General features: G+C 33.7%; 3 protein-coding genes across 4 annotated transcripts; 2 read left to right on the plus strand and 1 right to left on the minus strand.

The window, feature by feature from the left end:
• The first annotated feature begins 403 nt into the window (after positions 1-403).
• On the plus strand, positions 404-4,569 carry LOC111023141 (heat-inducible transcription repressor). Of its 2 annotated transcripts, none has more exons than XM_022300499.2 (6): positions 404-1,052; positions 1,473-1,640; positions 1,897-2,043; positions 2,664-2,861; positions 3,243-3,407; positions 3,795-4,569. In XM_022300499.2, the coding sequence occupies exons 1-6, from the start codon at positions 849-851 to the stop codon at positions 4,161-4,163; spliced, it is 1,251 nt and encodes a 416-aa protein (XP_022156191.1). In that variant the 5' UTR covers positions 404-848; the 3' UTR covers positions 4,164-4,569. The 2 variants fall into 2 exon arrangements, with proteins under 2 accessions (XP_022156191.1, XP_022156194.1); XM_022300502.2 differs by having other exon boundaries at positions 409-1,052; positions 1,921-2,043.
• A 1,624-nt stretch (positions 4,570-6,193) lies between these two features.
• LOC111023167 (RING/U-box superfamily protein) lies at positions 6,194-13,640 on the minus strand. The gene is made up of 9 exons (XM_022300538.2): positions 13,189-13,640; positions 12,417-13,048; positions 11,223-11,299; positions 10,398-10,566; positions 9,612-9,700; positions 9,230-9,394; positions 9,023-9,100; positions 7,790-7,893; positions 6,194-6,753 (listed from the first exon to the last, which is right to left on the minus strand). The coding sequence occupies exons 2-9, from the start codon at positions 13,027-13,029 to the stop codon at positions 6,648-6,650; spliced, it is 1,401 nt and encodes a 466-aa protein (XP_022156230.1). The 5' UTR covers positions 13,030-13,048; positions 13,189-13,640; the 3' UTR covers positions 6,194-6,647.
• Positions 13,641-21,576: 7,936 nt separating this feature from the next.
• LOC111023172 (transmembrane protein, putative (DUF1191)) lies at positions 21,577-24,239 on the plus strand. Its single transcript, XM_022300545.2, has one exon. The coding sequence runs from the start codon at positions 23,007-23,009 to the stop codon at positions 23,946-23,948; it is 942 nt and encodes a 313-aa protein (XP_022156237.1). The 5' UTR covers positions 21,577-23,006; the 3' UTR covers positions 23,949-24,239.
• The last annotated feature ends 3,464 nt before the right edge of the window (positions 24,240-27,703 follow it).

The following is a 27,703-nucleotide window of genomic DNA, read 5'->3' on the forward strand; positions in this document are numbered from 1 at the left end:
AAAATAGTGATATGAGTTTCAGAAGTATTATGAGTTGTAACCTTAAAGTTGGTAAACCTAATCTAACTTGTTTAAACGTTGAAATTGTTTTTTATTAGTTAAAAACTATTTAAAAAATTCACATGAGTATATCTTAAATTAAATATTTCTAAGTTACATTTTTATCCTAATTTTCTTCACATTTATTAAAAATATTTCAAAATATTGTGAAATTATAAAGAAGTAGATAAATGATTTAATATATCAAATTAGTTCTCTATTTTTTTAGAAAATTCTGAAAAGTACCATCGTAAATCGTGAAATCGTTACAAATTAATTTAGAGAGTAAATCATTATTTTAGCAAAACTAAAGACATCAAATTTATTTTTTAACCTAAAAACTAAATCGATAATTTCAAAAGATTAAAAGTGTCTATGAGTCAAAATATTGCGTAAATAAAATTAGTCAAAATTCCATAAAATATTTTATTATTAAAATATTAAAAAAACAAAAAAAAAACCTAACTGTCAAAGGATAGCGCGCGCTCCTTTCTCTCTCTACTTTTCTTTTTTTTAATTAAATTGTTTTGAGGAAGAGAGAGAGAGAGAATATTTATTTAAATTTATTTATTATTTTTTTGAAAAAAAAAGGGAAAAATGGAAAACGAGAGAATGGGAAGTTAGTTAGAGGCGAAGGGGGGAGAAGAAGAGGAAAACTGAAATTTCTCTCGGAATTCGATTCATTTTCGCGGCGGAAGGAAGCAGTTCCGGTGGTGACGGCGGTGGCGGCGGCGGCGAGCATCGTCGTTTTGTGATTGTTTCCGCAACTGCTATCACAATTCGAAGACGAAGAAGAAAGAAGAACGATAATGGCGTATAGGAGGAGGCAAGGAATCACGAGGGCTTCCACTTTCAAAGAAGAGATTCATCATCCTCCCGAGGATTTCGATCACAATCCTATTTCTTCTTCTTCGTCTTCGTCTTCTTCTCTTGCCGCTCAGGCGATCCGAGATTCTTCGCATTCCTCTGCCTATGGCACCTCCGCTTTTGCCCCTGGCCATCTTCGATCCAAGGTTCTCTCCTATTTTCTCTTCTTTTTAATTGTTTACACGCCCCGAGTTTTATTTGTATTACTGTACTGGCTTGATCATGATCATGATTAGGAATTACCTGAAATCTCGATTCGATTTTGTCTTTTGCTATTGCTCCACCGCTGCCTAGAGTTTTGGCAGATCAACGTTATCCGACTGCTTACATATTCTCATAGCATTGTGCTTCTCTGTTTTTTGGCAAATGTTGCGAATTCGGTAGAGCCTTTTCTTCGCTATTTCTTATCTGCCTAACCAATTAGAAGAAGGATGATATAGTGTTGGTTCATTTCCGTGTTCGTGTTTGAATTATTCAGGAATTTCTGTAGTTTTTGTTCGTCCATTAGAATATGTTTTCATAGGCTGCCATGTAATCTGTATGTAGTCTTATCCCCTTAATTCCAGAGTTTTGCTGGCGAGAATGTGGCATTCAAAAGTGAGTCAAAATCCGGGTTTTGGGGCGTACTGGCTCGGAAAGCTAAGGCCATTCTCGAAGAAGATACCGTAGCCATAGAAGATGAAATGGCCAGCACAAATAGTTTCCAGCCCGTCAATACCTCAACTGGTAGCCAGGTGAGCATCAACTTTACGGCGTCGATATATATCGTAGATGTAGATGCGAATTGTTGTGATAATTCTTCGTGGTGTGTGTCATCATCAGCATAATTCAATAATTAAGGCATGAATCACTGTTCGATTGCTCGAATGAATCTTCACTCCCATGATGTAATGCTGTATTCTAAAAAACAAAAGCAACCTTCTCATACCAACATAGAGATTTTACCTTGTTGTGCAATGTCCCTAGAGTGCTTTATTTTCTGATTTCCAGCTTCTGTCCGAGGAATGGTTTCAGGAGGCATGTCAGTCAACTGATAACAACTCAAGAAGATCGGACAATCCTGCAATACGGAAGGGCTTGGATGGAGTCACAACTTCGCTTAATCAACATGGAGACACATTTGAAAAGAAATTCGAGGTAAGAATGGTGATGTTATTCTTTCTCCCATGAAACATTCCATTGCTTGGTTTTATTGTGTTCTCGTATCTTGTTTTCTTCTTGTCTCCAAGTTTGTTACTAATTTGCTAATTAGCTGACCACTGCTCAGATTGATGGACCCTTTTATACTTGAAAATATAGATTAGTAGTGACTTTTCAGCCTGACTTTGATTTTGCAAGATGGTGTAGTAAATCAGAATATTTCAAGAACCCTGTCTCAACTATATATTTGCATGGAAATTGTTAATTACCACTAGACTCCGGAGAGTATAAGTTGATAACTGGTGGTGAATTTAATTTTTATTCATATTTGTGGACTTGAAATTAGCACAAAATCCAACTAGTAGATTAATATATGAAACTGGAAGTAGATAGATGACACTACAGAAATTTGCATTCAAGACCTTCTGCCCTGTTCTACTCTCCTATCACGTTAAATTATCTCTAAACCATAGGTTCAAGTAAATAGGTTAAAAGGTAAATTTAATTTTAATTTTGACTTTCTAAATGGGTTCAGGTATATCATGGAATTGGTTTCTTAGTGAATGGATGTACGATTGTTTTGATCTACCATTTTCAACACCTCAACTTGTTTGCAGGAAGGTCGCAAAATTGTGGAAACTAAGACTGCAGACATCGTTCAAGAAACTCGCAAGCTGCAGATTAGGAAAAAGGGTAACAATTCTGAAGCATTACATCAAACTCCTGTGAATAATTCATGGCAGCAACCGGATATGCAATCTACAGAACCAAATATGCAAACACACCATGAAACTCAACTGAAGGCATCTCGAGACGTAAGGTGCCAACTATGTAATTATGTATCGTAATGCTACTATTGGAGTTCTCTCCTTTTCAGTTTTCTTTTCTCTTTTTCTCTAACGAATCGAAGCCAAACTGGTTGGCTTGAGTCATTAACTTGGCTAAGTTTGCTCTTACAAAGTAAGTAGCCTGGTTTACATATCTCTTCTTCACAGCTTAGTGCGAAGTTTTCTTTTCTGCAAAAGGAATTGATAGATTAACAATGTCTGTCCTAGAGTAGTATGCAATGGAAATGTCTGTCTTCTAAAGTAATATTCAATTTGGGTATCTGATTTCATTCATACTAGCTTGAAATTTTGTACAAAAATTACCTATTGGGTGGTGGAGTTCATCAATGGCTTTCTCTTGGGCTACAGGTGGCGATGGCGACAGCTGCCAAAGCCAAACTATTGCTTCGGGAGCTGAAAACCGTTAAAGCAGAACTGACTTTTGCTAAAGAAAGATGTGCACAATTAGAGGAAGAAAACAAAATCATCCGGGAAAATCGCGAGAAGGGAGACAATCGTGCAGACGATGACTTGGTAATCTTACTTTCCTCTCTCAGTTACCGCACAGAATGTTTAAGACAATAACATCCATTTAAAAACAGAAAATACTTGGCCCGTAAGGTCTAATAAGTCTCGTCCTCGACACCGTTCAAAAATTTACCATTCATTATTTTCTAAAAAAAAAAAGTATTTATTTTTGCATTTCGAACAATATTTTTTTTTCTTGGATACAATAAGTGGGGGTAGGTAGATTCGAACTCATGACATATTGGTCAGAGACTGGTGTCAATTACTACTGAGCTAAACTCATATTAACGTGGTGAGGACAAGATTGTTTCTTACCGTATTTAAAAACTCATTGTTGTAGCTATAACATTATTTTGATTGATCATTAATAAAAAAGGCTGTTTCCAATACCAGATTCGGCTTCAACTGGAGACTCTTTTGGCTGAGAAGGCTCGTCTGGCGCATGAGAACTCAATATATGCTCGGGAGAACCGTTTCCTGAGGGAAATTGTGGAGTACCATCAACTGACGATGCAGGATCTTGTTTATTTGGATGAGGGAACCGAAGTAGTGACAGAAGTGTATCCCGTATCCACCTCTCCAGGTATCGCCAGAATGCTGTCTGTTTCCCCACGCTCCCCAATCTCTCCAGCCTCACTTTCATCTCTCAGTGAGACCCCAAAAGAAGCAGAGAATGATGATGCCAAACACAGTGATGGAGACCCAACTCCTGAGGAAGAACAAGGTACAAAAAGAGCCCCTTTGCCTTCTACTTCTTCCTAAGGATATTGCTTACTCTTCTTTAAACTAATAATCTGTGAAAAAAGTTGTTTCTTCTTTTTCTCTTCTTTTTTTTTTCTTCCATTATATTTGTTCTTGAGGAGTGAGAGAGGGGGGAGGGAGGGCTCTCATGAAGTCATTCAAGAATTTGAGGGGGGAATGAAGTCGAAGGCTGAGGTGGTTGGTGGTTTGATTCTTCTTTTTTTTTTTTCTCTTTTTCATTTATTGACCTTTTTTTTTTCTTTTTTGTGCTAAAATTAACAAATGAGAATTGTAGAGTATGCCAATGCGAGGAGAAATGTTGCAAAATAATATTAATTCATTCTGTTCTCTGTTCTGTATCCCACAAACAAACATTATGTGATTCATTGAATATGTAATTTATTGCCCATATATGGCCTTTTTAATATGCAACTAAATCTAATCTTTCTTCTCTCTTTGTTTTTTTGTCTTTTTTTTGTTGATAATGGAGTTACATTTTCAGAAATTTTCTTTCTATATTTATATAAATGAACTTGGTCTCACCCTTACTTATCTATCCTTATTTATAGATCAAATTATTTCGTGGAATGAATTTTATTTGACTTTCTACCGGTAGCTTACTTGCCCTTAGGCAAGTTTTTTTTCTTTAAAAAAAACACAATACATCAATTCATTTATTTATATAATATAGTGAAGTTATTATTTCAGTAATAAATATTTAAAGTAAGAATTCTAACCTTGTGTCAGGACTCACGAGTTAGGAGATAATTTCGATCAGCATAACTCTCACTTTTCTAGTGTATCTGTTTCGAAGTTAAAATATATACATACTATTGGATTTGAATCAAATGACTTCTATTGCATGGAAGCAATATTTTAACTACTAAGAAAGGAAAGAGCGAGATGGTTACTTAAAAAAAATATATACTTTTTTGTTTGTTTGTTTTTTTTAGTACAATATGTAGGGGTGGAAGATCGAATTCACAAACTCTTAATTCAAGATATATGTCAATTACCACTGATGTATGTTCGCTTTTGCTTATTTTTTGTTTGTCAAAGAGGTATCTAAAATTCATCTAATATTATATATATTATTTGTTCTTGTATATTTTGCTACTATCCTATTTGAAAGTTTTTGGTACCTCAGGTATTAGTAAATGGACCTAATTTTGATGTCAATGTCATGCTTACTTTTTTTTTTCTTTTTACGAAAACAATAGCAATAAGCTGACATCAATTTCTCATAAAATTTAATATTTTGTTCACTGTAGTTAATATAAAGTATTGGTCCCATAAAATGTAAAAAATATGTGCTTTTAGTCCCGATGTTTGAGTGTTTTTTAAATTTAGTCATTATCGTTTAAAAAGTTTCAATTTAATCCTTTATATTTTAATATTTTTAATTTTCGTAATCAATAAAAACTAAATTAAAAAAATATCTGCATAATAGGAATATAACATATATTTAGCCGAAAAAAATATACTTAAGTGTAAAGATGAAATATATAATCTAAGCTTTACGATTTTAAAGGATGTTTCATGGTTGAATTGGATTGGGTTATTAAGACACTTTTTCCTTTAATTATTAAAATAGTTTAAATGAAAAATAAATAAATGTTAGTCATTTAAATACCTATTTACTTATTTTAATTATTGATAAAAATTGATAATTAATAATTCAATGTCCATATTTTCTAAAATTTGTTAAACGCTATAACATGAACTATTATTGAAACAGATTTAAAATAAATTATGCACATAAAGAAGAAAATTTTAATTAATAATATGTTCATATTGGTGGTCTGACTCAATCTAATAATAAAACATTTAGATCTCGCTGATCAATTTTTTTTAAAAGATCAACAAAGCGAACATAATTCAACAACAATTGATATATATCTCTCCAACCATAAAGTTGTAAGTTCGATCTTCCACCCCACATGTTATAAAAAAGAAAATTTTTTTTAGAGATCCATTAAATTTATATATACACACATATCAATGGTCATTTTTCACTTCCCTTCTCCATTTTCAAATTCACATAAGCAAACTGAAGAGCCAAAATATGTTCACATTCTGTATTGGGTATTTAACACTTCTAAGTGTCCAAAACATTGTCATTTTATGCATTTGGACTGAAAAAAAAAAGAAAAAAAAAATCAACACAGCAACTGGCTTTGGTATTAAATTTACACTCAATTAAGATTTGCAATACATATGGCTAAATTCTTCCTCTCGAACATCGGACGAAAAGGGACTACTACGTATACATTTCGATTTCGATTCCAGTTTTGAGTTCGTGTTTCCCAGCGCACTTCCTTGTGAGCAGCAGAAATCAAGCAGATGGTTTCACTGTCTCCAGTCTTTGCTTTCTCTCTCTTCTATGGCAGCTAGCTACACTGTATTAGTTGGATGTACATTTTGTGTAGGTTTAAGAATGCAATGGCTGGCTTTATTTAGCTCTTCAAACCACAAAACCTCTGGGGGGTCTTGAAGTAAAATGGCTTAGAAAACCTGGAAAAACAGACTTGTTGATCCATCACCAAATGACCTCAGATCCGCGGGTTTAACCAAAGCCCTGCACAACGGACATGTTCGTTCCCGCTCGAACCTGCACAGAGCACCATCCAATCCGATATTCATACCGAAGTGAACAATAAGTTAGAACACTAAAGTTGATATGAGCCCCCATCTTCTCTACTTAGATGTACAGGTTGACAAAAGAGGGACATAATGCTAGTTTTGTTTTGTTTGAGATTTCCTTAGGAACTAGATAATAAGACTCGAATTTTATATGAAAGGATAAAACAATATTAGATAATAATTCGAGGTACTTGAACCTTCACCAAGTTCACTCAAGACCAAAATTGCTTCTTTCTCCTATGCCAATCCCTCTACTTAGAACAATTATGCCCAAACAAACCACCTTGCTAACCACCATATTACCCCTCATTATCAAGTCCTAACAAGATCTTCCATTATTAAGTAAAAACCCGTTGTCAGGTGCAGGCTCTTGCTCGTAAGATCAGACTTTGTGCACACCATATAGTGGAGACATATAGCCCTTGAGCCACAACAAGAAAAGAGCAGAAAATAAAAGGCACCCTACCACCTAACCTTGGCCTCATTCTCTAAATTATCAGAAAACTGAACACAGACTCTATAGCGGGTTGGAGTGTTACATGTATATCATGTGACTATTAAATATGGTCAAACTAATTCTAGGGTGTTCAGTAACAAATAAAAATCACTTTTAAAACCATCAAATTGGTTTTAAATCATTTTTTGAAAAAAAAAAAACACTTTAAAATTGATTCTCCAAAAAGTTATTAACCGAGAACTACTTTAAAATCACTTTCAGGTAATTTGACCTTTGTAGTATCATTTTTAGATGCGGTGTATCGAAACAAACTTTGTGAATCAAATAATTTTTCAGAAAATGAAATCAAACACCCAAAGTATTTTAATTTAGACCCTACTGTAATGAAAAAGAAGTGTTTTCAGAAAAAAAAATACTTTTGAAAAGTGTTTAAATTAGAAGATATGTCAACCTCGCCCTAAATGTTCAGAAGTTTATCATTATGCAGAACACAAAATGCGATACCATGAAGGTATTAAGCGTAGCGGATTTTATGCGATGAACTTACCACTCTGATACACAATCTTCACAAAATATGTGTTTACATCGGAGTAGGATAGGAGCATGCATCTTTTCTTGGCAAATAGCACACAAATCACCAGCGGCACTGACCTGCATTAGGCAAATAACCTGTAAGATCTCAAGGACATTTTGCTCTCTCCTTCGTTGAAAGTTTACAAATAAAGAGTCAGAAATTACAAACTCCCTTTAGGAAAAGTTCAAAGAAAGCCCCCTACAGATTACAGATTTAAACAAAAAAAAGCCCAAAATATTACAGAAAGAGCTTGAGATTGCGTACTCCACAAATGAATGACTTTCACCAAGACCCACTCCTCTTTTATTCCATTCCCAAGGAATTTTCTCAAATATTATTTGTTAATTTTCCCCACTAAATACCCCACAAAACAGCTTTTATGGCATTAAAAAGCCAATCGCCTATTCCTTTATCAGAACTCTCAATTGAATTCTATTTTTTTCTCTCGTTAATAATAAGTAAATAAACCTACAACTGATCTCTCGACCTCAAAAGAATAAAGTTCGAAAAGTAGAACCCTCAAAACTTATGCAATCCACAAAAACTCTCATGGATCCACAAATTGGAGAAGTTTTAAACTTTCAACTGCCTATTTTTCATGAAAACCTCATAGGATAGGCAAGTATAGTTTCTTTTGCCTAGCACAGATAAGCCAAGAATTGTACAAGAGTAATATGCATGATTCTGTTGAAATAAATATTCTCACCCTCGAGTATGATCATAGTTCATAGATCAAGAGCTTTTAGCATATTGCTAGAAGTATACAGCACTTGAAAAACTTAGTGGCACATGAAATGGAAAATAGGGTACAATGTGTAGACTATGTCAATTAATTGTTTCAAAGTTTGTGCAATCTAAATGGGCACTATTGAAAGTTATTTTGACAAAAGTGTCATCCATCATCTATAGAAAAAGAAACTAAAGTAAATTCTTGAAAGAACGATACTAATGTCGATTCTTGAAAGAAAGATACGGAAATGACATTCAAATAATCAACAAAAGAACTATGGTTCTGTTATTTAATTTAGATGTAATATTTTACAGAAGTAACATGACCTGTGAGACTAGTCAAAGTACAGCCAGGACAGGAAACTCAAAGATACCAAAAAAGATAAAATACAATATAATGAAAACATAAACAGCATCGAATGCTAAGAAAGTTTGGTTAATTGGAGAAGGCATATGCATAAATGGGATCAAACATACCTGCTCTGACGTTGCATATGCCCCATAATGCACCTCTTTACGTGACAATGCTCTCAAAGCAGCAAAGAAGGATTGCACCTGAAATTCACATCAGAATGAAATATGAAACTGGAAAGGGAGATAACAGACATGAGAGACCATCTAGCAACAGAATGATCGTTATAATAGTAAAAATCAGTCAAAAAATCAAAATTATAGGAAATATACCTTTTCAACAACAGATGTGAGTTTGAAAGTCAAATACAGTCCTGTCAACAGTGATGAAAATAGACTCCCGTACTCTTTGTTCAAAAAGAAACGATACCAGACCGGAGTAGGCAACAAGGCACGGTACAGTAGTAGCAGATATTCAACTAAAGTTAGCATTTGACCCTGGAGATAATTTGAACGTTAATAGTGAGTTCTCGAAGACAAACGTCTACATATATAAGTTCTATTAAGTTACCACTTTGTTCTCTAGAGAGGAGAAAAATTGTCAAAAAAAATCAATAAAGAGCTCAGTATTACAGCAAAGCTCCACATTCTGAATCAACATGATTCAAAAGGGAGTTTACTGAATAAACAAAAGTCAACTTCTATATTACCTCACCTGTTTACGATAATTTCGGCCCCTGCTGTTCTTGTAATACATCAATAGAACACACTTGACCACCATCACGGCCTGACGGACCAAAGTGTCTGACAAACCAAAAGCATACAATTCACCAAACCAGTTACGTGGCAATGCAATTTTCTTGTGATATTGAGAGTATCAAGCATTATGCATGCATATAAGATTCACTTTTTTTTTAAATTATAATGCAAATTTTCAGAAAAGGTCTTCCTAACTTTTGCAATTCTGCTTTACTTTAATAAAATGGGGTTTTTATCCAACAAATGTGCAAAAAATAAATCATAAAACGTCTTGAAAATAAAAAAAAAACGGCCCTCTAACTTGAATTGGTGGGGGAGAATGCACGTTGAAAAGCTTATAATTAAAGGCAATTTAACAACTTATAAGATACTGGCATAAAATCAATGTTTATTCTTTTTGGTAAGTAGATCCAAAAGGGCAAGGAAAAATATTTTCCACACAAACAAAATACTACACGTTAAGAGAAGGAATATAAAGAATAGTGGCATCAAGGTTTACGAACAGAGGATGAAATAATTGTGATGGTGCTTGCCCAAAACCATAACTTCTATGGATATAATAGTGTCCACAGAAGTTAAGAATTTAACAATCACTCAAGGAGAAATCTGAGAAGATAAATGAATGGCAGGGAACTACGTGACAAGGCAGCCTACTGCCTGTCATATTAAACACTTCTTCGTTATAATACAGCATATACAGTATAATCAGTGAGATACAGTAATAACTCAAACAGAAGATTACCATTCACCATGATGATGAAAATAGCATGCCAGAAAGGAGGTATCGCTCTGGGAGGAAGCATGATCAGTGGATATAAAAGATCATCATTCTGATACCACCAATACACACCAATAACATGAATAGTGAATGCAAGAGAAATTCCAACCAAAACAGAGATTTTTCTCTCTCCCTGCAGGCACCAATAAGGCTTACAATTAATTTATATAAAAATTTGTAACAAAAAAAACAGAAACAATACAGCAAGATTGATGCCAATCCACAGAAGGATTTTCATCGAATGAGTTTGGTAACTACCACATACAACTGAGGTGTTTGAAAACATAATAATGAGGGGGGAGGAGGGGAGGGGGCACTGTTTCACTTTCTTAAAACTTAATTCCTGTTTGATTTCAATTTTAAGAGAAAAGGAAAATTTTATGGTTGCATGCGTGCTATACTTTCTTATGGTGTTTGTGGTAAGAGAAAAATCCACAAAAGTTGATTATGGCTTTAGGGGTTTGGATTATTATAAAAGAAGAAGAAGAAGAAAAGGTATTCTTTGCCCCGTACCCGTAAGGGGCAGCAGACCTTGCTTGGGGCTTTGGGTGAGAGTTTAGCTTGAGATACTCAGTTCTTAAGACTTCATGTGGTATGCTATGCTTAATAGGAGAAACTATTTGTAGCCTCTATAATATGCAAACCTTCTTCTTGTGATCACCTTTGGTGAGAAGACAAGACTTCTAACCTTCTTTACTTCTACTATTCTTAATTTTTAGTAAAAAGGTCTGTTATAACCCCCCACCCCAAAGAAAGACAAAAACAACATTATTACATGTCATAACACACCTTCAAAGCTGTTTGTTTTCGCAAAATATCATTTGACTTGTACATGAAAGCAGCTATCCAAATTGTCACAAAGAAGCCTGCAAGTAATTTTAGGAGGCAATATCAACACCAGAACGAGACAAAAAAATTGCAGAGGTACATGTGAAAACACATATAACAAACACACTTAAAAACAGATTTGAGCTGCTCCATTGTCGTTTTCTAAATGTCATAACAAAATAATAAGAGTGTTCTTAAATTTTCTCATATCTATAATCTATAATCAATTATATATCTTAAATAAGGGTAAAAGATGACAAACTTATGATTCCACTTCTTTCCCTTCCTTTCTATATAAATTCAAAATTAAACTTACAATTTAATACCTTTCACATATTTATTGTTCTTCATCTAAACTACCTTTACACAAGAAACCTTCATCTAAGATTTTACAAGTTGAGGTATCTTATCAAAAGAAAAATTTTTGCATGTTGTGATCACTGTGAATATAAATTTGATGTGTTTGATATAAGTGATGTTAAGTTCATCTGAGTTACCATATATATATACACAGACACACATAATGACATAAATATGCATGAACCAAGCAAACGTTAAGCTATAAGCAGCATCAAGACTATGACACGAGCTTGACATTTAAAAAAAATCAATTATAATTATTAATTGATTTGTCCATTTGGTATTTCTAACTTCCTGTACTACAAAAGTTCAAAGAGTTCAATTAAAATTCAAGGTTAATTGTTGATTGACTGTGGCAAGTTGAACTATTGCTTATGTTAATACAGCATTGATTATATATTGGATAAGTATTTTACCAAGTTGACCCTTTTCTTTTCTTATTTAGATGCATTAAGGAAATCTTAAATTAACTAATTTCACGTCTTCTTTAACAATATTAATATAAAGAATTCAAATTTTGTAAGAAAAGAAAATAAGATTCACTTTACTTCCGTGTAACTTGAGAATTTCAATCAGCCATCAAGGATGGAGAAGAAGAACAAGAACAATAACGAAGATAAAATAGTGTGTTTGCTTGCTCCAGAAAGAAGATGCAGCAGTTCATGATTATCTAAATCTTTCTGGCTAGTGTCCATAATCCAGCCACATCATCAATGACAATTTTAAAATACGAAGTTCATAAAAATTCTGTAACACACAGTGAGTTAAAATCTTGATAAAATTCAAGGAAGGTACCTTGCAAATGCTGTCGAATGAAGACCACCAGTAGAAGAAAACTAAATGGGAGAATCTGCTCAATCCCCCGAGCAGCCTGCTGAATATCATATCTTTGGTAAGAAGAATCCCTGCCATTTCCCCCAGCCGCCTCCAAGGCATCTCCATCAGCACCTCCGTTTATTGGTTGAGGAATGCCTTCTCTTGCCCCACGTTCAGGAGCAGGATCTCCCTGGCTAAGCTCTGATGCCAACCCCGAAACAGATTGTGACGATACAGCATTCTGACCGCCTACTTCCCTCGCCTGCCCCACAACTAATCCAGCACCATCCCTACCATGTTCTTGTTCCCCCGCCCCAATGATCCTAATTGAAACCTCTCCGTCGTTGGTGGAACCAGAAGATTCTTCAATCTGGCTGCGAATATGGTCACGAAACCCCGAAGGCAACCGTGCACTTATCAATGCCTCGGATTCTTGATGACTTGGGCGGCCACGAAGAAGACCCGAATACTCCAACAACGCAGAAAGAGGAGCCTGAATTATGTTCGAGGCAGCCAACATTCCAAACCTTCTTGAACTACCACTGGTGGAAGCAGCTCTATGAGCGTCGGGGTCGCTACCAGACGCTTCCATTCCGATGAATGGCCTAACCCTAATCGCGAAAAATCCACACAATAACAATCAACCCAATAATTGACCATGACAAACATGAAATAAACTAAGGATAACGAAGTGGAAACGTACAGGAAGGACAGAAAAAGCAACCCAGTAAAAGGAACAGCACTAAATTACCTTCTCCGCAAACGAGACTCCGTGGAGGACGAAAAAAACAATAATACAACAAAAATCAAGGCATGGCGGCAAACCCTGATGAGAAATCTACAGTAGCTTCAATCTTCAAGAACCCAAAAGAAGAGTGAATCAGAAATCGAGGAGCTGGGACGCCATGATCGGAGCAGGGCCGGAGAAGAGAATCGCGGAATTGCAAGGTCAAAAAGACCGGCGGGCGGAATCAGCAAAAGGGGGAAGGGGTTTGATCGGGCAGAAGGATGAATGAATGGTGAGAGTAAACGAAAGGGTAAAGAGGAAGAAGATTGAAGATTGAAGATTGAAGATATGTAAAAATGGCAGAAATTTCTCACCCTTTTGAAGAACAGAGCGAACCAGAGAGAGAGAGGGGAAGGGGAAACTCCAATAATCCTGATCGCATTCGCAACTTCACAAAGGTTTCATTTTGATACCTTTATTAATTATTATTACTTCTATTTCCATTTCTATTACAATTTTATTTATGTAGATGCCAATCATACCTCTTTAACTTGGCGAAAAAAAAACTTAGATTACGCGGGACATTTATTTTCGATTAAAATATTGTGATTTGAATTCGTGCCTCTAGCATATTGTACTAAAAAAAATTTATCTAAAAATAATTTTGAGTTACCTACTAATGAGTATATCGATCAAGTCACCATTTAAAAATTGACCACTAAGAGAGATTAATGCATAAAAGAATAATATTATTCATTATCTAATTGAGTTGATTTGGTTAGTACGAGAAATAAAGGATAGTTGGTTCGATTTTATGAAATTTATTAAGAAAAAATCTATTTTTACTTGTGAGGTTTGGTACAATGTATCTATTTTTATATAAACGTTCAATGTCATCATCTTAGATGTTAGATTTGGACGAGTGTCGTGATTTTTATCTTTATATATTGTGTGCCTTTAGGCTTTAGTGAATTACCAAAACTCAGACATGATAAGAAATTGATGAGACTTCAAATCTAGAAAAAAAAAAGGGAACACATAAGGTTGGATTTTTGTTGAAATTTTTGTGAGTTCAGAAGGTCTATTCAACCGTCTATTTGTCTATTCATCGAGCTTAATTTTATACCAAGTTTAATCTTAGGTTGAAAATGGTGAGTTTTTATATATTTTTACCTTATTTTTTTGGCTAAAAATTATGGATGAATGTGGTAGAAAGTGAATCAAAGTTGAAAAACAAAATACACTATTTATCTAAATTTTATGGTTCAATCGATGAAATTAAAGGTTTATAATGGAAATTGATACATCCTTTCAACTTCAAAGGTACAATTTTTTTATTTTGTCACTTTATTAATGAAAGTTTGGTATGCTTACTTCGTTTTAATGGTCTCTTATATTGTTCTTTAAATATTGCTTTAAAATGTAGACATTGACTTTGTAGTGTATATGAGTGACTCTTTTATACTCCTCATGATATTTCTCCGTCTTACGGTCACTACTTATATTCAATAATATCAAACATGCTTCTGATTTTTTCGTCCACTCTAAATCTAGTCAATAACTGTGTTGATTCATGATTAAATCACAAAAAAAAAAGTAATGAACAACTCAATGTAGTTAGTAAGAGAGGTTTAACAAATGCTCTCATAATCATCTCGAGTATCGAATCATTTGATTCCCTACTTGTCGTCGAACTAAAAATTCTTAAAGAATTTTTTCGAAGGAACAATCTCTTGTAATAAAAAAAAAGTAGTTAAAAGAATAATAATAGATACTAAGTAAAAGTGAAAAAATTACAAAATCAAGTGTAGTTTTCAATCGTGATAGCGAGGGAACCAATTAAACCTCGCATAGAGATGCAATTATTTACCCAACTATTTCATGACTTTTTGACTGCCCTAAAACTCATAGAAATGGAGATTTATCACCATCTTCATTCAAATTATCACCAAATTCAATAGGTCATTAATGAGGGGCTAAGCATCCTAAAATATAGGTCTAAGAATAAATTCAATAGGTCATTAATGAGGGACTAAGCATCCTAAAATATAGGTTTTTATTCTTAGATCGGGGTGGAGGCTCGAACCTCTAATCTTGCAAACTGTTACTTTATACCTTAACTAGCTGAGTTATGTTCGATTGGTTCCTAAAAAATAAGTTACGCGATGCTTTAATGTTTGCATTGGATAAAAGGTCAACTAAGAATAAAGCATTATAAGAGTACTGATAGATATAATCTCGGGACTATAGAAAGTGGGACGCATATTAACTCGGTAATTATTTACTTCAAATCAACCAAAACCTAGACTAATCATCAATACATGTCAATAAACCTAGAAATGACCGAACCAACTTGGTTTTGTAGATTTTTTTTCAAATTTGGCTTACACTTATACATGACAATTAATTCCATAATTTACCTAAATTAAAAGTCAAATAACAATTATGTAAATCAATGGCAAATGGATAAAAATAATTGAATACTAACTCAAAAGTCACAAAAAAAATCTACGAGTTTTTATTTTAAATAATTGTTGTATCTTTATATATATATATATTTTTTTTGTTCTTTTAAATTTTATGTTTTAAATATATTTATAAAATACTTATGAAAAAAATAAAGCTACTCATTAAAATTATTCATATGTAAATGCCAAATTGGGCCTTAAAAACACGAGCCCACTTCTCGATTCATGAACTTTAATCGGGCCCATCAAGCTTGGGTCTCGTCTAAAAGCCACCAATTTAGATGGGCTGAATTTGTAGCCCATTAAGTAAAAAGTTCTCATGAGCCTCACCATTTCAGTTCTTGTCGATCCGAATAGGTCGATATCTATTACTATCTCACAAATCAATAGTTTGATCTTTCACCCTCATAATTGTTAGACTAAAAAAATAAAAATTAAAGTTAGCACGGTTATGCTGTTTGAATATAAGTTTAGAAAAACGGTTCAATACATTGTCATGAAAGAACTAAAAATATGTCAGAATATGATTGACCAGAATACCTTTAAATTTGAATGTTCAATTAAAAAAAAATGATGTTGAAAATACCAAACAAAAAATATATAGTTGGATAAGTCCTCCGCATTTCTAAAAAACAATATTCAATAAATCCTTAAAATGGTGAATCCGAACCTAACTCGACTAGTAAAGACATCCTAACGTCTTCCAGAGGTTCTAGAGATTAGAATCTCAACTAAGAACGAGAATAACAACGACACTTCTCAAATAGATCCAACACGACTCAAGGGAGGCGGGAAATTGCTAATTTGATAAATTTTAAGTATATATAATAAACCCGACATAGATCATTGATTTGATCTAACCAAACCCGACACATGGAAAAAGGGGATTGGGGGATCACCAGGGTGACAGAAGGAGAAATGTGAATAGAGGGAAAGTTGCAGAGTTGGAAATTTGTGATTATTTGAGCATTTTTTGTGAGCAAAACGACGGCGCAGTGTCACGAGACTCCATTTTCACATGTACCGTCCCCAACGCCAAATCTTCCTTCCCCTTTACAATCCCCACTGCCCCCACTACCCTGGTCCGCCCCGAACAAGCAATCGTCCTAGTGCTATGTAAACAGATCGGTTCGGTTTGGCTCGATTTGTTTTTCATCCAATTTAACGTTAAATATATGTATTATTTAAGAGAATTGGCAAATCAAAACATGTCATTATCATTAATAAAAAATATCAGAAGTTCGAAGGATCGTTATTGAAGATTTAAAAGTAAATAAATAAATTATGTTGATACCATGAAAATGGTTTGTTTAATAATAATAATAATAATAATAATAATGAATATATCAAATAGTTCCTATGTTTTGAATTTTTTATTAATTTGGTCATTGGTGTTTTAAAATTTTGAAATTTACCCTTAATGTATTAGAAGTAATTATATGATCAAGTTATCGTGGGGATTGATATGTGAAATTTTGTTAATAGAAAATTGATGTATCATCAAACTTATTATTTTATTGTCAGATAGATTTTATTGATGGACAATAAATCAAATTTATTTAAAAATATATATATAAATTTTATGTGTCACTTACGATTTAAGTGGCATATCATTGTCAAAATATATTTAAAATAAATAAATCAATCAAATCTATCACAATTGTACCAAAAAAGTTTCGATTTTAGAAATTGTCTTTAATTTATGAAATTGTAATTAAATTTCATCATTAGTGATAATTCGCTTTTAAGTGGCATACTAATTATTCAATTAATTGAGTTGTTCAGGTTTGATTTTTTGTTGAGGTAAATGTCCGGGTTCATTTATAACTCTATTAGTTGCAACTTGAACGATTTGTACTCGCAAAATGGTGAAATGACTACAATTAAACCAGTTACTAACAAAGTTTTTTCTTTTTAAATAGTTATTGGAGCGAAGTTTTTTTTAGTATGTGATGGTAATCGAACTCACAACCTCTTAGTTGAAGATATATGTCAATTATTGTTGAGCTAGGTTGGATTTGGCAGTTATAACAAAATTACTACAATTGCATCTATTTCCTAACTTTAGAGAGATATTACTCAAATTAAAATTTCAAATATACCATTCTAATAACCACTCTATTTTTTTTTCCTTTCCTTCTTGAAATTGAAAACAACACTACAGTTGATTGGTGATTTTTTTGGAACTTTTAATTTTCTATTTGAAATACATTAAAAAATGATTAAATTAAAAATTAGTCTCAACTTTCAAAATAATGTTTATTTAATTCGGTCGTTATTAGATCTTATGCTTTAGGAAAATCTCTCAAAAATTATGAATCTTTAATTTAATTTTGTGTTTAATAAGTTAATGGATTGAATCTGTTAATTTAATTAGTATTCCACCAAAAGGCCTAAGTCTACCTAGAATCAATCTACCATGTACTGATTGGGACTTATAGAAAACATTTTTAAATATGGAGAATTTTTTTTTTAAGTACAACTTAAATAGAGAGAGACTATATATATACTGTCTTGCAGGTTTAAGGATTAGCTTTTTAGAATATGTACCATAAAATCTAAGAAGTTTAGGGCTCGTTTGGTAACATTCCCGTTTTTTGTTTCTCGTTTCCAATTTTCTTAAGAAATCTAAGTATTTTTCAACTAACTTTGTTTCTCGTTTCTTCCTTTTGGGAACATCCTCACAATTGTATAGAAATTTTGGAAACAACTAAAACTAGTTTCTCCTTACTTGTTCCCACTCCCAATTTGTTCCAAAACATAAATAAAAAGATTGTTTTATCGTACTTGAATTCTTATAAATGTTACCAAACGAGGATCTGTTTAGTAACGTTTCTACTTCTTTTTTCACATTTATACATTTGAAAAACATAAGTATTTGGTAATAATTTTTTTTACTATGTTTAAGGGATACTTTTAGCTCATGATTCTATTTAGTTTTTTAAACTATGATTCTATTTTTTATAAAAATTCAACTTTTACTATTTCCAACAACTCCCCGAATACTCGGTTTGATAACCTATTGTTGATGCAGAAATTTGACATCTTGTGATATGGTCATATTCGTACCAATCTTCTAGAATAAAAGGATTGATAAGACCTGCAAATAGAAGGGCACTAAAGACTGGTGTGTCTTTTGCCACACAAGGTCCGATGCTTCATCGAGTGTAGGAAGTAGAGTATTTTGGCATAGCAAAGAGTAGAGATTTGTAGCGTACCATTTACCTTTGATTACTAGGGGAAATTCTAAGACATATGTTCTCCTTTTGAATTCCTTAAATAAGAGAATTCGAATGGTAGAAAATAGGGATTTTCTCACCCATAACACCCACTACTTATTATTCTTCTACTGCTGGTACATCTTTTCACTTTATTTGATGGAAAGATTATTGAGTCTCTTAAGTTAAATAAACTAGGCAGAAAATGCTTTTGTATTTTTATAATTATGTGTTTTTATTGTTTTATCATCAGGAGTAGCGTATCTTTTGAAACTATAATAGATTTTCCTTTATATCTAACATAATGCATGAAAGGAGATCCACTTTATCGAATAGTTAACATGTTCGTTACCCGTGAAACAGGAAAAAAATCATTGGCTTATCAAATTATCTATTGAGCCATGATTAGATTGATGATAAAATAGAATCATGGGTCTCGAACAATGGTTCGATTGATGATGTGTTTTTGTTATGCCTTCCTTACTGGAATTACGTAGAAATTTTGGAAAAAAAAAACAAAATTGAGCTTATTGTGTCTTGTTGTCGTTTTTTACTTTCCCAAAATATTAAAAAAAATATTTTATCATTCTTAACTTATAAAATGCATAATAACATACCATTTTTGTAAAAAAAATATATGAATTTTCATATACAAATCTTACTATTTAAAAAAAAAATTGTATAGAATGAGAAACAATAAATGATTGTAAGACATTTTTTTATTTTATTTTCAATAGAGAAAGAAAAGAAACCTCATACATGTACCAAGCCTAATTCTATTTTAATTTATTAGAAAAAAGAAAACCGAAAACAATAAATGATAAATAGAAATATTACCAAACAAAGATTTAGGGTCCGTTGGATAACGTTATCGTTTATTGTTTCCGTTTCTTCATTTTTAATAAAGTAAAATATAATTAAATGACCCAATATCCTGAATTCAATACGATGAATATTTATATTTTAAAATAAATTAAAAATAAAAAGAATAAATAAGAAATGTATTTTTGTTATTTTCGAAATTTCTATACACAAAATGTTTCTTTAATCGCGACCGGTTATCAAATACTTAGGTTCGGAATAAAATTGAAAACAAAAATAAAAACGCATTAATTATTAAAAAAAAAATCCTTAAGCAAATGGAGAAGCCATGATTTTTCGTGCTAACCACCAACTTCAATTTATATGATAATGTTTATTAATTTTCTTTATAGAAAAATATAATTATTAATTCTCTCAAACATATGGGGGTAGAATGGTCATTTAGCGCAACGCCAACCTTCCATAATTTATCGTATTATTATTTTCCTTATTTAAATTCCGAATCAATTAATCAATAAGTATTATTTCCGCTGTTTTTGTACAGAAAATAATAACAGCAAAAAATAATATTTTTTTTTCTTTTTGACAAAATAATAATAGCAATAAGAATTATTATATATTTTATCAGAATAATGTATACCTACATGATTGTATTTAATTATTTCTTGAAGCCTTTTGTAGGAACAATATAAAGTTACCCAAGTAACCGTTCAAGGGCAGCCTCGTCACTTTTAACAACAGATGCATGTTAAAATCCCGACACATGTCAATCGACTCGGTTCTAATGGAATTTAATCATGTATTTTAGACCTCGTTTGATAACATTTTGATTTTAATATTATGTTTCTTAAAATGTATATGTTCCTTCTTATTCATTTATTTAGCGATGGATACTTTTAAGAGTGGTCATTTTGATCCATATATTTTTGGTTGTCTCATTTTTCAATCACAAATTCAATATAACGCTACATTTAGTAAATTTATTGAAATATTGTATTGTCATACCTTTATATCAAAAGGATTTTTGTTCACTTGTAATATGATTTTACACAAACATGAACCAAGATGATCATTTTCTAAATTACATGGACCAACGTAGAGAAAAGTTAAAAGTATAAAGTCTGAAATAGAATTTTAATCTAAAATTGAAAATTGAAAATTAATTGATCAGTACTTCTTAGTTGATTAAGTTGTGTGATTGACTCGGTTTCATAGATGTCTAATTTTTAGTTTTTCATGACAACCTGGACATAACTCTAACTGGTTAAAGTACAAATATTCGATCAAAATGTTATAAGTTCAAATCATCACTTTATACGTTGTTGAATAAAAAAAAAGTTGATTTGACATTGATTTTAACTTAAACGTTGATCATACACCAATCAATCGTAATCTAAAATGTCGTAAGTTTGAATCTCCGACTTATAAAAAAAAGCTTCACACAAATTTCAATAACTATGATAAAACTTTTAAAACCCAGCCCCCAAGATAAAATAAACATAGAAAAATTCACTAATCAAACCAACAAAAATACCACTTTAAAATTCCATCCCAAGAGATAAGACTTCAAAAAAGACAAACCTTTCTTATTTTTAAGGAAAAAAAAAACCCACCAATATTACAAAATTAAAAAAATTATAACATGGGATCCATGAACCACAATAGTAATAAAAATAGCAACAAAATAAAAAGAAAAAGAAAAAGAAAAAGAAAAAGAATAAGAATATAAATATATAATATCCTATTCTCAAAAATAAAATTAAAAAAATCAGATACAATATTTTGCAAGAAATGGTTTGACAGCGTATTGCCACGTGGCAGCTGACAGCCAGTGAAGTGAGAAAGCGACGTCTTTTCCTTTCTTTTTTGCTTCCTTCCTTTTCGCCAGTGCGGATCTCATAATCGTAAATTGGAAACGCGATTTCGAGGCTAAAAAGGAGAAAATCTCTCGCCGTTTCCTTCATTTCTTCCTCCACTCGCCAGTCCCCAACTCAGCGAGTCGCTCAATCCGAGTTCACCCATCAATTTACTCCCCAAAATTTTCATCTCTCTCTCTCCCAAGCCCCATTCTCTTTCTTTCTCTCTGTCCTTTTGGCCAGTTCCTTTGTGGGTTCGCTGTCTTCAGCTCTTCCGTCTCCATTTTATGGCTTAACGCCGCCATTATTGGCCCCCTTCTTCTTCACTCTGTGTGCACATTTGCTTCGTCTGCTCTGTTTTTCTTGGAACTGTGGAGGGGAGAGGAGGAAACAGTGGTGGGGTTTCGTTTTTTTTTTGGTTCTTTTTTCGTTTTTTGTTGGAATCGGCTTGTTTACTCTTCTTCAGTCGTCTCTATTTCACCGGGATTTTCGCTGATTTTCGCTGCAATTTCGAGAAACGAATCTGTTCTCTCTACCATGGCGCCGGTTTGTTTGATTTTGATGCTCTGACTGATTCCTAGCTCGTTCTCTTTCTTACCCACATCTTGATTCTTCACTGGGTTTCGTTCTTTCTCCGTCTGCGATTCTCTTTTTCGATTTCGGTACCTGGGTTTGAGATTTGGCTGGGAAATGCAGGATAGATTCTGGGGCTTTTGTGGAGTGTTTGGTTGAGATTCTCCGTCGCCTTCATGTGGGGTGCGGTTCATGCGCGGCGTCTGCTGTGAAGAGTTTGAAGGATGATTTTCCTCAAGATTCTAGGGTTTATGCGTTCGTTTGCGGCTGATTTCTACTGGGTTCGGTCCAATGCCTCTTGGGATTTTCAAGAATTTGGTTTATGACATGGTTTCTTTCCTCCTCTAGCTCTGCAATTACCGCACATTATCGCCATTTCAAGCCAATCTGATTCAGGTACCCGGGTTGCCTGTTTAATAAAATTATTCTCGTTGCAGAAACATTCCAGTAGAATTTCATTCTGGGTCAGATTTAGAATCCGCCATTGTTGTTGGCTTGCATAAGCTCTAGGGTTGGTGAAGAATCTGAATTTTCTGTTTCTGTGAGAAACAAACCCTATTTATAGATTCTTCTTCCAAGTGTTCTTTTACCAGTCTTCGAGAGCTTCTTCTTTTTCAAGGATTCCAAAAGGGGAAAAGCAAAATCTCTGGGAGAGAATATTAGGATTTCCAACGGTTTAAAAATTTATCCCCTTCTTTCAAAGTTGCTTTTGAATTTGGCATTTCCGTTTGCAAGAGATTAATTTCTCATATGATTTATTGCCCATTTGAAGATCTTTATTGCGTATCGGTTCTCTCTTCCGTTATCATTCTGTGGTATTTAACTCTCATTTGGGTGTTACTCTCTTCTCTGGTTGAGCTCAAATCTGCGTCCATTGTAGTGAGTTGTGAGATTCCAGAGCATCCATGGGGCTTCCTAGAAGTCTCGTGATGCTGGTTGTTCAAATGTGCTTCTTGTTTTCAGCTGATCCAGTTATGGTTCGATCAGCCGTGGCCACCGGTTCCTCGGGTCGTTCTCTGGATGCCCTTCTCCAAGAGTATGCTTATAAGGCCTTGGATCGCCCGAAAACCGGTGTTTATTATGGTGCAGTCGTTCCCTCAAACTTGACTGGGATTAGTATTGGAGCTATGAGGCTGAGGAGTGGCAGTTTTCGACGGTATGGGGTTGATGCGTTCAAGGAGTTTGAGATTCCGAAGGGTGTTATCGTGCAGCCATACGTCGAGAGGCTTGTTTTGGTGTATCAGAACTTGGGCAGTTGGTCTGAGGAGTATTATGCATTGCCTGGTTATACCTACTTAGCACCAGTGTTGGGTCTTCTTGCTTACAATGCCTCCGATCTCTCCGCGACGAATCTGCCCGAACTCGAAATGAGAGCTTTCGGTGACCCGATACATGTCAAGTTCAACAATGTCAAGTCACTCCCGGACGGGACAGTTGCCAAGTGTGTGAGGTTTAATCTTGAGGGTAGTCCCAATTTCAGCAGTGTGGAGTCTGGAAACACATGTTCAACCATCCAACACGGGCATTTCTCTATCGTCGTCGAGTCTGTCCCTCCTTCTCCATCGCCCCCGGGAACCCCAACCCCACCTCCGCCTTCAAGCAAGAAAAACACCTCAAGAGTGTGGATCATTGTAGGATCAGTGGTGGGCGGAGCATTGCTGTTGGTATTGCTCGCACTCCTCATTCTGTGGGTTCATAAGTTAAAGAAAAGAAGAAAAATGGAGCAGATGGAGAGGGCAGCAGAATTGGGAGAACCTCTACAAATGGCAATGGTCGGCGACACGAAAGCTCCGACAGCAACGGTGACACGGACGCAGCCGACTCTAGAGACCGAATACGTGCCTTGATCACTCGTCCGGTAGTAAGATTTCTCATTTTAGACCTCTTCCTTTTTTTCTGATCCATTCCCTTCTGGTTTTGATGTGTTAATTGGTATTCATGTGAGTAGTAGAAGTGTATGATGATTTTTGTGTAAATCCGTTTATTCCTGATACCTGTATGATTTGATGATCATTCATTGTTTCGCACAAAAATGTACTCAGAAGAGATTTCTTCTTCTTCTTCTTCTTCTTGTTCTAATCTCTCTGATGAATTTGGTTTATGCAAAATTTCAAGCTAATAAAGAGATTCTCATGAAATGTTGTTTGTTTGGTGGTTGGTTTTTGAGCAATCTCTCTCTCTGTGTGAGATGTGAACTGTGAAGTTAAGGCTTCGTCGGTGGCCTCTGAGTTTGACTTAGCTGACTTTTAGAGTGGAAAACACATGTGAAGCAAGGTTTAGGTGTCGATGTCGTCGATGATGTCTCAATTTTATGTCGATGTCGAGGGTAACGTCGAGGTTACAGATTTATGGAAATAGATACCGTTAGAAAGGTTATGAAAGTAAAAGAAATTTACAACAAATATTTAAATTAAATAAGCATTTCAATATCTCCAAACGAGTTAAAAATTATTAATATTAATATTACGTCCATATCAGTAATGTTGCAAATGTTGCAAATACTATGGAAATGTTGATTTATCTCTCGTGTTAATGTTGAATTGATGTGAAAACAATATATTTCTTTTATTAGACCGTAAATTTAGTGAATGGATTATAGGAATCAAATTGAAATTAAACTTAAACAGGGGAATATCTATTGAATTGAATATTAGTGTATTGATTCAATGTGATTGAAATTTTTTAAAATGGAAGGACCAAATGGAAAATATTCAAAATTTATGTACTAAATTTACCATTTTAAACAATATTTTTTTCCTAGTGCTTATTAATGATTCATTCAATCTATTCTAAACTTCTCAAAGCTTTAGGCTTTATATTTCTTTCCTTTCTCCTTTTATGTTGACATTGACATGTTGGATTTTTGTCTTTCCTTTCCACTAGTATATAAAATCAAGATTTCATCATCATTATTATTATTATTTATTTTTCACATTCTTTTTTTTCAATTAAATATTAAAAAAAAACCCCAAAGGATTTGATTGAGGGAGGTGGGCCATGGAGGGGAGAAAAATGGAATTTAGGCAATGCAAAAATAGAGAGCATTTATTAAATTGTCCATCCTCAATTAAAACGCTGCGTTTTGGGTGACTTTGGAGAATGGGAAAATTTGGTAAAACAGAGTAAGGAGAGAGATGGTGTGGTGAGCATTCAATTTTGTTAGAGGACAAACAAATCCAACTGACCACAAAGCTATTAGAGAGTAGAAATAACAATTTAACCCTTAGAATTTTTGTATATGAAGAATTAGTCCTTATAGGTTAAGATTTGTAACGATTTAATATCTGAACTTGTAGAAATTTTAAATTACATAGAATAAATAACATATGAAAGTTTAAGGAATAAATTGTTACTTTGAAAGTACGGAGATTAAATGTAATTTATTTAATCTAAACTTTAACATTTGATATTTTTTTCCACAATAATAGTCTGAGTCTATATAGTCTAAATGGTAACATTGCCACTTAAGTGTTTAAAGCATAATCCCATTAGTCTTCATTGTTAATTTTATTTTCGGTAAATTATTTAACAAAAACCTAATATAAGCATGTGTTTCATTCAATTAATAAATGATTAGAAATAGGGCAAAAACATGAAGTAAATCAAGATAGACTGAAACAAAACATTTGAAATATGAATAACTAAAACAACACAGGTAAAAGTACAGAGATCGTGATAAAGTAGGCACAAAAGTTTATAAACTAAAATAGGTTTAAATTATAAGGCATGTGAAAAAACTAAATGAATTTCGGAAGAATGAGTTCAACTTCAGGATGACAATCAAATATTATGGAGTTAGACCATTGTTTGAGATTCATCAAGGTGCATGTTCAAATGTTTTGAGGGGCCCTCGATTAGTACTAATTTTTTTGGGCGAAATGTTTATACCACCCTTGGCCGATCCCTAATCTTTATCGAAATAATATTAAGTAATCGAACCCTTTTAACAAATATGTGTTAGAGGGCCCCATATTATGCTCAAAAATAGGGATACAATTTCAATATCATTAGACATTGCACATGCACCCCTCCCCAAAGCCACATCCATTCCATAAAAAAAATGCAATAAGAAAAATCAAATTCTCCTACAATGATTAGAAAGCAAATGCATTAAGATGCCAGCAATTAATAAAGAGCATCCTAGAGAATATATTTAAGAAAAATATGAATGCTACAACCCATTAGTCGCCCATTCGAACATAAGTAAAGTGGATAAGACATCTATTGTGATCTATAAGTTCGATGGTTCAAGTGGATAAGACATTTATGGTGATCTATGAATTCAATGGTTCGATCTCGACCAGTAAAAAGAAAAACAGACCATTAGTCAAAGCAAAGCAACATTAGGAATTTAGGATAACATCCATGTCAGTGTTATGGGCATAATACAGGCTGTATAAGAGGTTGAAATGGGAAAAACAAAGAGAGTCCAATTCTGCTTTTTTGTAATTAAGTTTTTGTCTCTACTATTGTCTTGAGTTCTAAACACTTGTATTTTTCTTTACTTTTCTTAAATTAAAATGACCAAAATAGTCTCCACCTTCTAGAAAGTGCCCTACATTAAAAGCTGCATTGGAAATTTGGAGAGAAGAGAGAGAATAAAGGAGGTTAGGCTAGTTTACTTTAATGGTACATGTTGTGGGAACTCAGAGGCTAAAGGCAAAGGGTAGCTCAAGAAAAAGAGAGACCAATTCACAAAAGGGCTCTTACTATTTTCATGTAGTTTAGGATTTGTAAGACCTTAGTCCCTTGTAGTATGTAACAATGTGAAAATTATGTTGTGGTAAAATTTTTATCTTTAACCTATAACAATTTAGTCATTATCCTTGAGTGATTTTAAACAGTAGACCTAGTTGTTAGGTTTAAAGACTAGAATCGCATTTCAGTGAAAATATAGAGTCCAAAGGATAAGTACTTCAGAATATGCCGAGGGAGGAAGGGGTTCTCAAACAAACCCTTTTTGAGTGTACACTCCAGTTTTCTTGCATCTAATGGATCCATCATAGCAAACATCAATCTCGTTGGACTCTTGATTTTCTAGCTAGAAAGGCGGAAAGATAGGGCAGTTCTTGACTTTTTCCCTTTCCCATTAGTGTGGACAGGTTCCACGATTTCTTGGCCTTCTTAGTTGGTTTCCCTATGGATTTCAGCTTCAAAAGAGAAGAAAAGGGCCTAAATATTCAACTTTCAAGCAGATTTCCTAAGTTCACTGACAGCCGCAAGCAACTTCTCTCCTTTCTCCCATTTCCCATTGTGATTAGGAAATCCATCCTCTCCTAGCTGTACAAACTTTGTACAGTTCACACCATGTCCCACTCTTCGAGACCTTTATAGGGTAATTATCACAACACTTGATATTTTTTTTGGCTATAGAAAGTGGTCAGAAGCTGTTCCTAGGGAATAGTGGAGGTAATTATGGACCGGTCTAGTGGTCAATGAGCCAATATAAATAGTGCAAGCTTAGAAGAAATGGATTCAAACGGTGGTTACTATCTAGAATTTAATATCTTAGAGTTATCTTGACTAAATGTAGTAGGATAAAACAGTTGTCCACGGGGCAAGCGGGTCCAGAAAGAAAGGAAAAAAAAAAAGACCAGTGTCT

The sequence above is a fragment of the Momordica charantia genome (genome assembly GCF_013281855.1).
Source record: "Momordica charantia cultivar OHB3-1 chromosome 1 unlocalized genomic scaffold, Mcharantia_2.0 BLBB01000001.1, whole genome shotgun sequence".
Lineage (NCBI taxonomy): Eukaryota > Viridiplantae > Streptophyta > Magnoliopsida > Cucurbitales > Cucurbitaceae > Momordica > Momordica charantia.

What these genes read in the sequence shown, in the direction of transcription:
- LOC111023141 (XM_022300499.2), top strand. Translation starts at nt 849, where the DNA reads ATGGCGTATAGGAGGAGGCAAGGAATCACGAGGGCTTCCACTTTCAAA. An exon ending in CATTTGAAAAGAAATTCGAG is followed by an intron (nt 2,044 to 2,663) that starts GTAAGAATGGTG and finishes ACTTGTTTGCAG; the next exon opens with GAAGGTCGCAAAATTGTGGA. An exon ending in ATCGTGCAGACGATGACTTG is followed by an intron (nt 3,408 to 3,794) that starts GTAATCTTACTT and finishes TTCCAATACCAG; the next exon opens with ATTCGGCTTCAACTGGAGAC.
- LOC111023167 (XM_022300538.2), bottom strand. Translation starts at nt 13,029, where the DNA reads ATGGAAGCGTCTGGTAGCGACCCCGACGCTCATAGAGCTGCTTCCACC. An exon ending in TTTCATCATCATGGTGAATG is followed by an intron (nt 9,701 to 10,397) that starts GTAATCTTCTGT and finishes TTGGTTTGTCAG; the next exon opens with ACACTTTGGTCCGTCAGGCC. An exon ending in TCACATCTGTTGTTGAAAAG is followed by an intron (nt 9,101 to 9,229) that starts GTATATTTCCTA and finishes TGTGAATTTCAG; the next exon opens with GTGCAATCCTTCTTTGCTGC.
- LOC111023172 (XM_022300545.2), top strand. Translation starts at nt 23,007, where the DNA reads ATGGGGCTTCCTAGAAGTCTCGTGATGCTGGTTGTTCAAATGTGCTTC.